The sequence below is a fragment of the Hemitrygon akajei genome, chromosome 16 (genome assembly GCF_048418815.1).
Source record: "Hemitrygon akajei chromosome 16, sHemAka1.3, whole genome shotgun sequence".
NCBI classification, from domain to species: Eukaryota; Metazoa; Chordata; class Chondrichthyes; order Myliobatiformes; family Dasyatidae; genus Hemitrygon; species Hemitrygon akajei.
The window spans coordinates 57,620,956-57,633,048 of NC_133139.1; the positions used below are offsets into that span (position 1 = coordinate 57,620,956).

The following is a 12,093-nucleotide window of genomic DNA, read 5'->3' on the forward strand; positions in this document are numbered from 1 at the left end:
CAGCATCTGTGGGAGGAGGTAGTGACGACTTTTCGGGCCGAAACCCTTCATCAGGAGTGAAGTAACATGGGATGGTCGAGGGGGGATAAGAAGTGGGGGGAGGGATGAAGTAGAGAGCTGGGAAGTGATAGGCGGAAGGGAAATGGGCTGGGGGAAGGTGGAGAATTATGGGAAATAAAAGAGAAAGAAAGGTAGGGCTGGGGGGGGGGGGGGGAGATTATAGTGAGGGGGGAAAAGAAAGAGAACCAGACTAAAATTATAGATAGGGATGGGGTAAGGGGGGGCAGGGGTACCAACAGAGGTCTGTGAGTTGAATGTTCATGCCGGCAGGTAGGAGGCTACCTAGGCGGGAAATAAGGTATTGCTCGATCAACCTGCATATGGAGCAATACCTTATCTTCCGCCTAGGTAGCCTCCTACCTGCCGGCATGAACATTCAACTCACAGACCTCCATTGATACCCCTGCCCCTCCTCCCTTACCCCATCCCTATCTATAATTTTAGTCTGGTTCTCTTTCTTTTCCCCCCTCACTATAATCTCCCCCCCCCAGCCCTACCTTTCTTTCTCTTTTATTTCCCATAATTCTCCACCTTCCCCCAGCCCATTTCCCTTCCGCCTATCACTTCCCAGCTCTCTACTTCATCCCTCCCCCCACTTCTTATCCCCCCCTCGACCATCCCATGTTACTTCACTCCTGATGAAGGGTTTCAGCTCGAAACGTCATCACTACCTCCTCCCATAGATGCTGTCTGGCCTACTGAGTTCTGCCAGCATTTTGTGTTTTTACTATGAGCAGTTTTGGGTGCTTTATCTCTGAAAATATGTGCTGGCATTGGAGAGAGGCCAGAGGAGATTCACAAGTGATTCCAGGAATGAAAGGGTTAATGTATGAGGAGCATTTGATGGCTTTGGGCCTGTACTCACTGGCGTTTAGAAGAATATGGGGGAATCTCATTGAAACCTATCGAATATTGAAAGCCCAAGACAGAGTGGATGTGATGAGGATGTTTCCTATAGTGGGGAAGTCTAGGACCAGAGGGCACAGCCCCAGATTAGAGAGACATCCATTTAGAACAGAGATGAAAAGGGTTTTTTTGCTAGGGGGCGGTGAATGTGTGCAATTCATTGCTACACATGGCTGTGGAGGCCAAGTTATTTGGTATATTTAAAGCAGAGGTTGATAGGTTCTTGATAAATAAGGGTGTCAAAGGTTACAGGCAGAAGGCAGGGGAATGTGTTTGAGAGGGATAATAAGTCAGCCATGATGGAATGGCAGAGGAAATTCAATGGGCCAAATGTCCCAATTCTGCTCCTATGACTTATAAGTGGTTAATCTTCCACTGAAATATCATAACTGAAATGACTCATTTCTAATTCACAGGCCCATTTCTGAATTGTTTGACTAACCTCCTGAAGAACCAATCCATCGTTGACAACTGTTTCACCAAGGAACAGCAGCAGGTATTTTCATGTTTATTCATGAGCCTTCCTCCTGATGGTGTGTTTCAATAGGTGACTGGATATCAGGCAGATAAAGCCTAGTGCAAAACTCCTCCCACCTTTCTAATCAATGCTAACATCCAGACCACTAGTCAACTGGTTTTTGAGAGCAACAGAGAAGGGAACTCTGTGGGAACCCTTGCCACATTAAAATAAACATTTATATGTCACTCACCTTTAAGACAGAAAAACTTCCCAGGGTATCTATATAAGAGCATTACCAAATTCCAGGAATGGTCTCACAACTCCAGACAGCTGGGCTCAATCCTGACCTCCTGCACTATCTGTGTGGTGTTTGCACATTCTCCCTGTGACCACATGGGCTTTCCCCAGGAACTCTAGCTTCCTCCCACATCTAAATAATGTGCTGAGCAGTTAATTAGCCATCGCGAATTAACCCTTAATGTAGCTGAGTGGTGGGGGGGAGAGCAAAAGGAATCAAGAGGGCATTGGGGAAGGTCCCTTACTGAAAAAAAAATTGAGAGCTCTCCAAAGGAGGGTCCAGAGCTAAGAAGATTGTCCTCTTAAAAGAGAGTTAATAGTTTCTGTATTTCTTAGGGCTCAGAAGAACGAGGGGAGACTTAATTCAAACATACAATACAAGTCCCTGAGAAAATCTGACAGGGTTGTTGCTGGGATGATCTTACTAGTGTGAGAGTTTTGAACAAGGGATCACAGCTACAAACTAAGGTACTGAGAAATTTCTTCTGGCTGAGTGGCTGAATCTCTGGAATTCTCTGACCCTGAAGGTAGTGAAAGCTGCATCATTGGAAGTACTTAAAATGTAGGGTATGTCGCATCCAGAATTATTTCCAGGTGGCGGACAATTTCCTTCCACACCACTCTGATGTATTGGGAAATCGCATACTAGGCAATTTACAGTAGTGGCTTGCCATTGCCTTCTGCTGGGTGAGTTTTTTCTTAAGAGATCACCAGCTCTTAACAGGAGCCACTGGATTCGAACTTGGGACCTTGCCCCGAAGTCCAGTGCTGATGCCACTACACCACCAGCCGGGTTAATGCAGCTTAAAATGTAGTTGGGTTAATAATGGAATAGAAGTGTATCGGGAACTGGCACAGGAGAGTGCTACAGATTGGTAAACAATAAGACCATAAGACACAGGAGTAGAATCAGGCCATTTGGCCAATGAGTTTGTTCTGCCATTCCATTGTGGCTAATTTATTATACCTCTCAACCTCATTCTCCTGCCTTCTCTCTGTAACCTCGGATGTCCTCACTAACCAAGAACCTATCAACCTCCACTTTAAATATACCCAGTGACTTTGCCACACTACCCAGCAACCCTGATAGCCCCAACTTACCCTAACCAAATGGAATAATTTACAATGACCAATTAATCTACCCGGCACATCTTTGGACTGTGGGAGGAAACCGGAGGACCTGGGCAAAACCCACACATTCCACAGGATGGACCATGCTAACATGGAGAATAGCCATGGTCATATTAAGGGGCCATGTGTTTGTATTGAGAGAGATTAGAAGTGTGGTGCTGCAGGAACACAAGGGGAAATGGGTCTGTTGAAATTGCTGTAATGGGGCTGGATGAATGCAATGTACCAAATGGCCTCCATCTGTGCTGTGATACATTTGGACTCAGTACACCAGATAACTTTCAGCTCCTTCTGTAGTGACTCCCTAACTGGACACCATGGTGCATGAGGCAATGATTTGCCAAGTTAGCCAAAGGTGTCAGTGTCAGGAATAGGAAAAGGAGGTCATTGGAAAAATCAGGAGGAAATTCTATCCTGAGGGAGTGACAGCAGAGCTCCAGGAGAGGTTTCACAGTAGAGATGGAAAGAGGACCTGAGGGTGTGGACAGCTGGGCTTTCAGGAAACAGGAAAGAGGTCAAAGTGAGAATTAAGACCACAGATAGGAGTCTTTAAAATGTGATACCACCGTCTGTGAGAACCTATGCTTAAAAATTCTGGAACTGTTCACACAGTTATAGAGCCTGTTGGATTAGGATGTAGAATTGTATTTTTCTTGAAGTTTAACTTTCCTATACTTATTTGTATACTTTATATATCAGTTATATATACCTGTATGGTTTAGTAAAAGGTATGCGGTGAAAGCAGGGGAGTGGGGATGTCTGGAAGAATTGGATCAGCCCATGATTGAATGGCGCAGCAGACTCAATGGGCCGAATGGCCTACTTCTGCTCCTATATCTTATGGTCTTATAGTAAATTTACCAGTAATTACAACACAGTTGCTTTTGCATTTTTCTAGAAATGTCATAGTTTTCAGTAGAAGGAGTCGCACCACTTGAATCTGGCTATTTTAAAAGGTTAATTCTTATCATTGAAATTTTGTTAACTCTAGTTCAAGTATGAGACAACCATGACAACTTTTGCCTTTGTCTTTTCTTTGTTCTGTCAGCTCCTCTTTCTGCTCTTGCAACACTTAATAAAATTATTGTAAGCCATAAATGTTATGCCTCTTTCTTGACTTCTGAAGAAACTGTGGATCACAAAAGTATCAGAATCAATAAGCCTTACCGTAGGCAAGGTCATGAGATTGTTCACCCAAACACAGGCTGGGCTGTAACTCCTAATCCAGAGATCCCATGCAGACACTACAGCCTGCTCACGTCTCTGGAAAAGATGGACATTTGACTCAAGATCAGGGTTGACAACCTCTCCTGCCAATGGTCCACACAGTGGGATACAAACCTGTCAATGAAATGTTTGATAACAACATTCTTTCCCCTGTCCAGCAGATTACAGCACATCAGTTCTGTTCTCTCATCAACTCCACTCTTACATTTGCGAAGAGGATGTGTGAACAAACCAACCAGGCCAACAAGACACAAACAAGCCCTGTAACTTTAAAAGTAAGTTTCTGAAGCTCAATAACCTTAGCTCTGGGTAAAGGCAAAATACAAACATATAAACCAGAGGGTACAAATGTAAACTCCTCAGCACAGGGTCAGTTTGGAACTTAGGTAAAATGTCTACCCTCAGAGTGGTGGGAATAAATGAAGGTAATCTGGCCAATAATATAAAAGGGGATATCAAAAGCTACTATCCATATGGAGCCCTCCCTTGCCCACCCACATGAAGCAAAGGGCTGGGATACAGAGCAACACAAACACACAAATACTGGAGGAACTCAGCAGGTCAGGCAGCATCTATGGAGGGGAATGAGCAGTCAATGATTCAGATCAAGGCCTTTCATCAGGACTGGAAATGAATAAGCCAAAATAAGAAGGTGGGGAAAGGGAAGGAGTACAATCTGGCAAGTGATAGGTAAGACTGGGTGAGAGGGAAAGTGAGTGGGTGGGGGAGAGGAGATGAAGTAGGAAGCTGGGAGGGGATAGGTGGAAAAGATAAAAGCCTGAAGAAGGAATCTGACAGGAGAGGAGAGTGGACAATGGGAGAAAGGGAAGGAGGGGCACCAGAATGAGGTGATGGGCAGTTGAGGAGAAGAGAGGGTAACCAGAATGGGGAATGGAAAAAGAGAGAAGGAGAGAAGGGGAAGTAATTATTGCAAGCTAGAGAAATCTTTGTTCATGCCATCAGATTGCAGTTGGAGAACTGTACAATAGAAAGTTTTGAGTTAGGGTGAGGAAGGATGGGTGGGGGTGACCTCTATAGACAAAGGGCTCTACATGTACACTCTGTATTTAATTCAGAGGAGATTGATTGGGGAAAGATGGAAAGGAATAACAGGATACATTGTGGCAAAGGACAATGGGTTATGAGATACTGGCAGTATGGAAGCTGGATATCTAATGCAGTTTAAACATCAAACCAGAGGATATAAGGCCAAAGGACAAATCCCAGGGGATCTCTGAACCACTCATGGGGCATCAAGATCATGAAGCTGTGAAGGGGGAAAGAATCTTGACCTAATCATTAAATGTCTCTCACACACAGGACGTCACATCATTTGGAAATAAATTCATTGCTGATGATTCTGGAGTGGAGCCAACCTCCGTCTTCCTGGATGCCATGGAGAGTTTTGCATTAGCTGCTGCACTGACCTCACCTTCTGAAGATCTGAGACCTATTATCACTGCACACCTGGGTACAGTCTGCTCCCTGGGCACTGACACAGTGGTTCTAGGGTGAAACATGGGCTCACATCATTCTAAACATTTCTACTGTTTCATTATTTCTGGAACTTTTATCTCATCTGGTCAAAGTAACAGAACAAATAATTCCCCTGATAAAGGATCTCAACCCAAAACGTCGATTGTTTATTTCTTCCATGGATGCTGCCTGACCTGCTGAGTTCCTCCAGTTGTTCTGGATTTCCAGCATCTGCAAATTATCTTATGCTTACAAAAATTTCAACAAAACATTTAAAAGGCTCTGAGATAGGCACATCAACGCATAGAGAATGGAGGGATATGGATCATGTGCAGGCAGAAGGGATTGGTTTAGTTAGACAGTTAATCACTAGTTTAATTGGTGGTTGCCCATCATGTCCGACGATGACAGGAAACCTATGCAGGAGAGTTCTTAAAGTGGAGAAGCTGATGCACTGGGGCAGCTCCACTCTCTCAACCTCAGGTCCAATGGTATGAACAAGGGTCACAAACTGTGCTCTTCCCTTTGTGCCTTGTCATGCCCTTTGCTCTGCACAGAGTGTTGCAGTACTGCCTTCCTAGCCGTTGGATCTCACTGTAGATCTTATCCGCTCTGTGCGCTGGAGCTGACCTCACATACTAGGATAGGCATGCTCCTATCTCACCGGCATACGAGACCACCAGCTACCCTCACCTAGTTTAACCTGTCGGTTGAAGTGCTGTATCAGGAATGTGGCCACTGTTGCATCCAAACAGCTACTTTGAGCTGGCTTTGAGTCCCCACTGAGCATAAGTGAGTGCCCAGTAGGGACCAAAGGTGAGTGAGCTGCCCCAGAATGGATATAACACCCCCTTCACCAGCTGTGCTACCCATTCCTGGACATCCCATACTTGCTAGTATAATTAGTTCAGCACAAGATTATGGGCTGGAAGACCTCTTCCTGTGCTGTACTCTTCTATGTTCTATGTACACCCTGATCAAGTCTCTCATCATCATGAACTGTCCCAAGGTTAACAAAGACTCCAGCATCACCTCCGTCTGCTGTCATCATCAATGTTGGATCCAATTTGCTAAATTCCCCTCAGCTAATCACTGACCTCTTATTCCAAAACTATTTTTGAAATATACAGAGTGGCCACTTTATTAGATACACCTGTACTTCTCATTAATGCAAATGTCTAATCAGCCAATCACATGGCAATAACTCAATACACAAAACAGTTCAGTTGTTGTTCAGACAAAACACCAGAATGGGGAAGAAATATCATCTAAGTGAGTTTGACCTTGGAATGATTGTTAGTACCAGTCTGTGTGGTTTGAGTATCTCAGAAACTGCTGATCTCTGAAAGTTTCACACACAACAGTCTCTAAACTTTACAGGTAACGGTCCAAAAAAAAAATCCAGTGAGTGGCAGTTCTGTAAGCAAAATGGATTGTTAAAGAGAGAAGTCAAAGGAGAATAGCCAGACTGGTTCAAGTTGACAGGAAGGTGACAGTAACTCAAATAACCACGCATTACAAAAGTGGTGTGCAGAAAAACATCTCTGATTGCATAACACATTGAACCTTGAAGAGCATGCACCACAGCAGCAGGTGACCACAAACAGGAGGTAGCTAACAAAGTAGCCACTGGATGTTAATCTGGGAGGGTGAAGATGTTGGTATAACACAACAGTCAGGCATTAGGTTGGATTGCAACAGATATAGACAGAGGAAGCTCATCACATCTCCCGCTAGCAAATGACTCGTTTCTCTTGGACCCTAGATCTTGATGTGTGCATAGCTCAGATGAGTGACCAGCGCTCTCAGTCGAAGGTACCTGAGAGAATAACACTCCTGGCAAAGGGAAACGTGCTGGATGTTTGTGTAACAAGTGTGGCTGGTGATAAAGAAGCAGGTAAATTGTCAGCTCATTGCTTGAATGTAAGGATGAGCAGGAACAGCTGCTTGGCCCTTTGATAAAGATATAAGGGAGATAAAGGCTAGCTTTATTTCTTATATGTACCTCAAAACACAGAGTGAAATGCATCATTTGTGTCAACAGCTGAGAGAGTATGAGGATATGGCAGTGGCAGCCCTGCCTACTTGATTCCAGCAATATAACCTGTCCACAACTTAACCCATACGTCTGGGATGTGGGAGGAAATTGGAGCACCTGAAAGAAACCCACATGGTCATGGAGAGAACATATGAACTCCTTATAGACAGTGGCTGCAATTGGACCCCAATCAGTGATCATTAGCGCTGTAAAGCAATTGGCTAACTTTTATGTCACCGTGCCAGCACTGTACAGCAGTTGGTGCATCACAGTGGATCCCTTCCCATGGCCCAGAACTCTCTCTCTGCAGTGGACTAGATGCTGACTATCTCTAACTTCCCTCTCGCTCTCTAGGGAAGGGATGCTGAATAATCATGACCCACCAGAAGAAATCCCTCCAACCTCTTTTTGAATAGATGAAAATTTAGGATCCACAGAGGCAGCTTCCACTAATTATCGACCCCCAGATTTTAAGGCCATAAGATATAGGAGCAGAATGAGGCCATTTGGCCCATCAAATCTGCTTCATCATTCCATCATGGCTGATTTATTATCCCTCCCAACACCATTCTCCTGCCTTCTCCCTCTAATCTTTGATGCCCTCACTAATTAAGAACCTATCAACCCCCACTTTCAATATACCCAATGATTTCCAGAGCCATCTGTGGCAATGAATTCCATAGATTCACCAATTTCTGGCTAAAGAAACTTACTCTTCAAAAAAACCCTCCATCTTCTGAGCCTGGACTCAACCTGGCAATACAAGGGCTTGCCCCAATTAACCTTCTCACTGACTCTGCACAGGAACATCCCACCTTAAATAAAGAGACCCAAGCTGCAAGCCTGCCCTAGGTGTTGCCTCACTGCTGCTCTGTACAGTTGTAACAAGACTTCCCTTATTTTTATTCTGGCATTCACTTCTATCTCTTTACAATAAAGACCAAGATACCAGTTCACTCCCTGATAAACGGGCTGTACCTGATATCTGACTTTCTGTGATCTGTGCCCGAGACACTCGGGTCTGTCTGATGTTGGCATCTGAGAATATCCCTGAAGTCAGACAAACCTGTTCACAGAGTTACTGAAACAGCCCCCTGGCCCATTTAGTCTGCACTTCCTGCCACTCCATGAGCCTCCGATTTACATCCTGACTTTTATATTCTAGTCCTTTCAAAATGAATGTTAACCCACATTACCTCTAATATTTTTTATATAGCTGCACAGAACAACCATTACTCTGAGCAGGAAATTTTTATGTGGCCTGTAAACTATGCAGCACATCAAATTATTTTTTTGTAATAACAATACCATGAATATTTAGAATGAAAATTGAAAACCCACATTCTTTTGATTTTATTTATTAATTGATGGGTGTAATGAAATACAGTACAACAAAGAAAATCTTTCAAGTTTTGTAAACTTTTTCTAGCTGCATTCAATTTCAGCTGCATGGCAACGAAGGCTATGTGCACGGGAGCATTTCAGTTACAGTGCAGCCGCCCACCCGCACAGGTGTAAAAGAAAACAGTGATGCTAACGTTACACTTGCTTTTGTTACTGTGTCAGTGAGTGGCACCTTTTGCTACAGGGAAAGGGCTTTTTCCTTGTGAAAACCAGCCACCACTGGGAGATCGGTGGTCTCTGAGAAGACAAACCACTGACCCTCTGACCTGGGGCCAGCTGGTTGATGACAGTTCTGCTCCCAGATATTGACTGACCAACTCTGTGCCTTCTGCCCCTCTCTCATACAGGGGCAGCCATTGTCGTCTTCCTCTCCTACAAGGAGCTGAAGTCTCTGAAATCAGGGGAATTTATCGAGAAGGGGAGATCGAGACCCTTCCAGATGCGGTCAGGGGTGGTCTCAGCCGTTATCGGAAATCGAAGGAACCAGCACTTCACTGAGAGTGTCAACATCACCCTGAGGCACACAGAGGTGAGTGCAAGAGGAGAGGATGGTACCACAGGCTCTGGTAACTGATCCAGGGTTTTACTCACACTGAGGTGGGTAGGTGGTGCGAGGAGACAGACTGTACCACAGACTCTGGGGAACATCCTAGGGTTTTACTCCAGACACTTCACATAGAGTTGGGTGGGTGATGCGAGGAGACAAGACAAAATGGCAGACTCTAGATCATCACAGGGTTTTACTCTGGACACTTCATACAGAGGTTGATAGGTGTTGCGAGGAGACAGGATGGTAGCACAAACTCTGGGGACTGTCACAAGATTACACTCCAGACATTTCAGGTCATTCACACATCAGTTCCCGAGTCCTCTCCTATCAGATTCCATCTTCTTCAGTCCCTTACTTCTCCCAGCTTCTCACTTCATAGCCATCCACCCATTTCGCTGCACCTAGTCTTACCTATTAGTTGCCAGTTTATACTCCTCCTCTCCTCCCCCCAACCTTCTTATTCTGGCATCTTCCCGCTCCTATTTCAGTCCTGATGAATGGTCTCAGTCAAAATGTTGACTATTTATTCCCATCCATCATTTTATGTAAATTCACAAGTCTGAACTTGCACTGTCCCATTCACGCAGTGTCCCAGGTACTCTGACCTGCACAGTGATTACACACTGCTCCACACACCGACCTGTACGCTGACCCAGCACAGGCTGACCAGTATGCCTGTACACACACCAACCTTAACCCACCGACCCATGCACTAATCCACACACTGACCCTCGGGTCAGGTTTAAAACCCCTAGCATTACTTTTGCCTTCCTCTCAATTGCTCCTCCCTTCTTCAGGGACTCTGGGGTCCTCTAATCAGGGTCACTTTTACTTCACCCACTTTCCTCGCCTCGCTGCTACTATCCATGTCTCCAGCTCACTCCTCCCCAAATTCTGGGATCACCTCCCCAAGCCTTGCCTCCTTTAACTCCTTCCCTAAGCCCATCCTCGTGTACCTGCTGAGTATCCACTTCCTCGGGAAGGACGTTGTGAAGTTTCACCGTGTTGAAGGTGACATTAACTCAAACTTTGATGCTGTGGATGTGTGTCTTGTGCAGGATTCGGTGATGGATGGATGGATATTTTGCGTTTACTGGAACCATTCCGGACATGCTAGTCACTGGTCACCTGAGGGGTGTAAAGTCATTCAGTCCAACGACACACACACTACCTGTGGCTGCCACCATCTCTCCAGCTTTGCTATTCTCATCTCAACCAGCCAGGTACAATCACAGCAAACTTACTGCCGTACACTACAGTGACCAGGTTATAAAAACTGACAGCATAATCCCACTCATCCAGAAGGACATAGATTTATCTACTGATTGTTTCTTGTCATTAACATTGCTGCCAGTAAGCAAGTAAACACAACGTTTCATCAATACTCTCAACTGCAGGAACAATTTTCATTTTTGTTCCGATTAATCTGTAGCAGGTAGTGACCAGTTTTCATTCCTGGACTCCTGACCCTTGCTCAGGATCCAGGAGTTCACAGCGATCATGCCCGGTCAGGCACAGTTACACTCCAAGCCGCAGAAGTAGCTTTTCAGAGACTTTAGAGACACGTGAATGGGCAGAGAACGGTGGGGTCATCCTGGTCAGCACAGGCATGATGGTCCACAGTGCCTGTTCCTGTGCTCTTCTGTTCTATGCCTGTGCTGTCTGAGGTGGGAATCCTTGTCATTGTCATAGAAAAGTGCAACACAGAAATAGGCGCTTCGGCCCATCTACTGTAGTCTAGTCAAGTCAGCCTTCTCCTATCAACATAGCCTTCCATAACTCTACCATCCATGAATCTATCTAAACTTTTCTAAAATTTTGAAATCAAGCTCGCATGCACCACTTGTGCTGGCAGCTCATTCCACACTCTCACAACCCTCTGAGTGAAGAAGTTTTTTTTAAATCTTTTTATTAGTTTTCAAACAAACATAAGAAGAAAAACATCGAGTACAGAGAGCTTGACAGTACATAATTGATAGGCTAGAATACAACTACAAACAGTCAATAATTCAAATATAATAACCTCCCAAACTCATAGTATGTTACAAAAAATGGAAAAATGAAAAAAAAAACAAAAAAAACTAACCTAACCGACATGGGCTATTGTATCATAACAAATATACACAGTAGTGTCAATAACTCCGCATCTCTATCCAAATAATTAAAGATGATAAGAAAAAGGTTCGGGAAAGGTCAGTTTAACTCAAATGGAAATGTTGAATAAATGGTCTCCAGGTTTCTTCAAATTTGACCGAGGGGTCAAAAATGACACTTCTAATTTTTTCTAAACTCAAACAAGAAATAGTTTGGGAAAACCATTGAAATATAGTTGGGGGATTAATTTCTTTCCAGTTCAATAGAATAGATCTTCTAGTCATTAATGTGACAAATGCAATCATCCACCGAGCTGAGGGGGATAAAAGACTGTTATCCACCATTGGTAAGCCGAAAATTGCAGTAATAGGATGAGGTTGCAAGTTAACATTCAAAACTGTTGAAATAATGCCAAAAATATCTTTCCAGTAATTTTGCAAACAAGGGCAA

General features: G+C 44.3%; 1 protein-coding gene across 1 annotated transcript in view; it reads left to right on the top strand.

Annotated features, from left to right (window-relative positions):
• LOC140740081 (adhesion G protein-coupled receptor E3-like) overlaps positions 1–12,093 on the top strand; it is a 76,920-nt gene that overhangs the window by 38,187 nt on the left and 26,640 nt on the right. The window contains exons 7-12 of the mRNA XM_073068952.1: positions 1,383–1,462; positions 4,240–4,356; positions 5,402–5,552; positions 7,323–7,454; positions 9,347–9,528; positions 10,608–10,772. Of these exons, the coding sequence (XP_072925053.1) occupies positions 1,383–1,462; positions 4,240–4,356; positions 5,402–5,552; positions 7,323–7,454; positions 9,347–9,528; positions 10,608–10,772 (827 nt within the window). The remainder of the gene's footprint in view (positions 1–1,382; positions 1,463–4,239; positions 4,357–5,401; positions 5,553–7,322; positions 7,455–9,346; positions 9,529–10,607; positions 10,773–12,093) is intronic.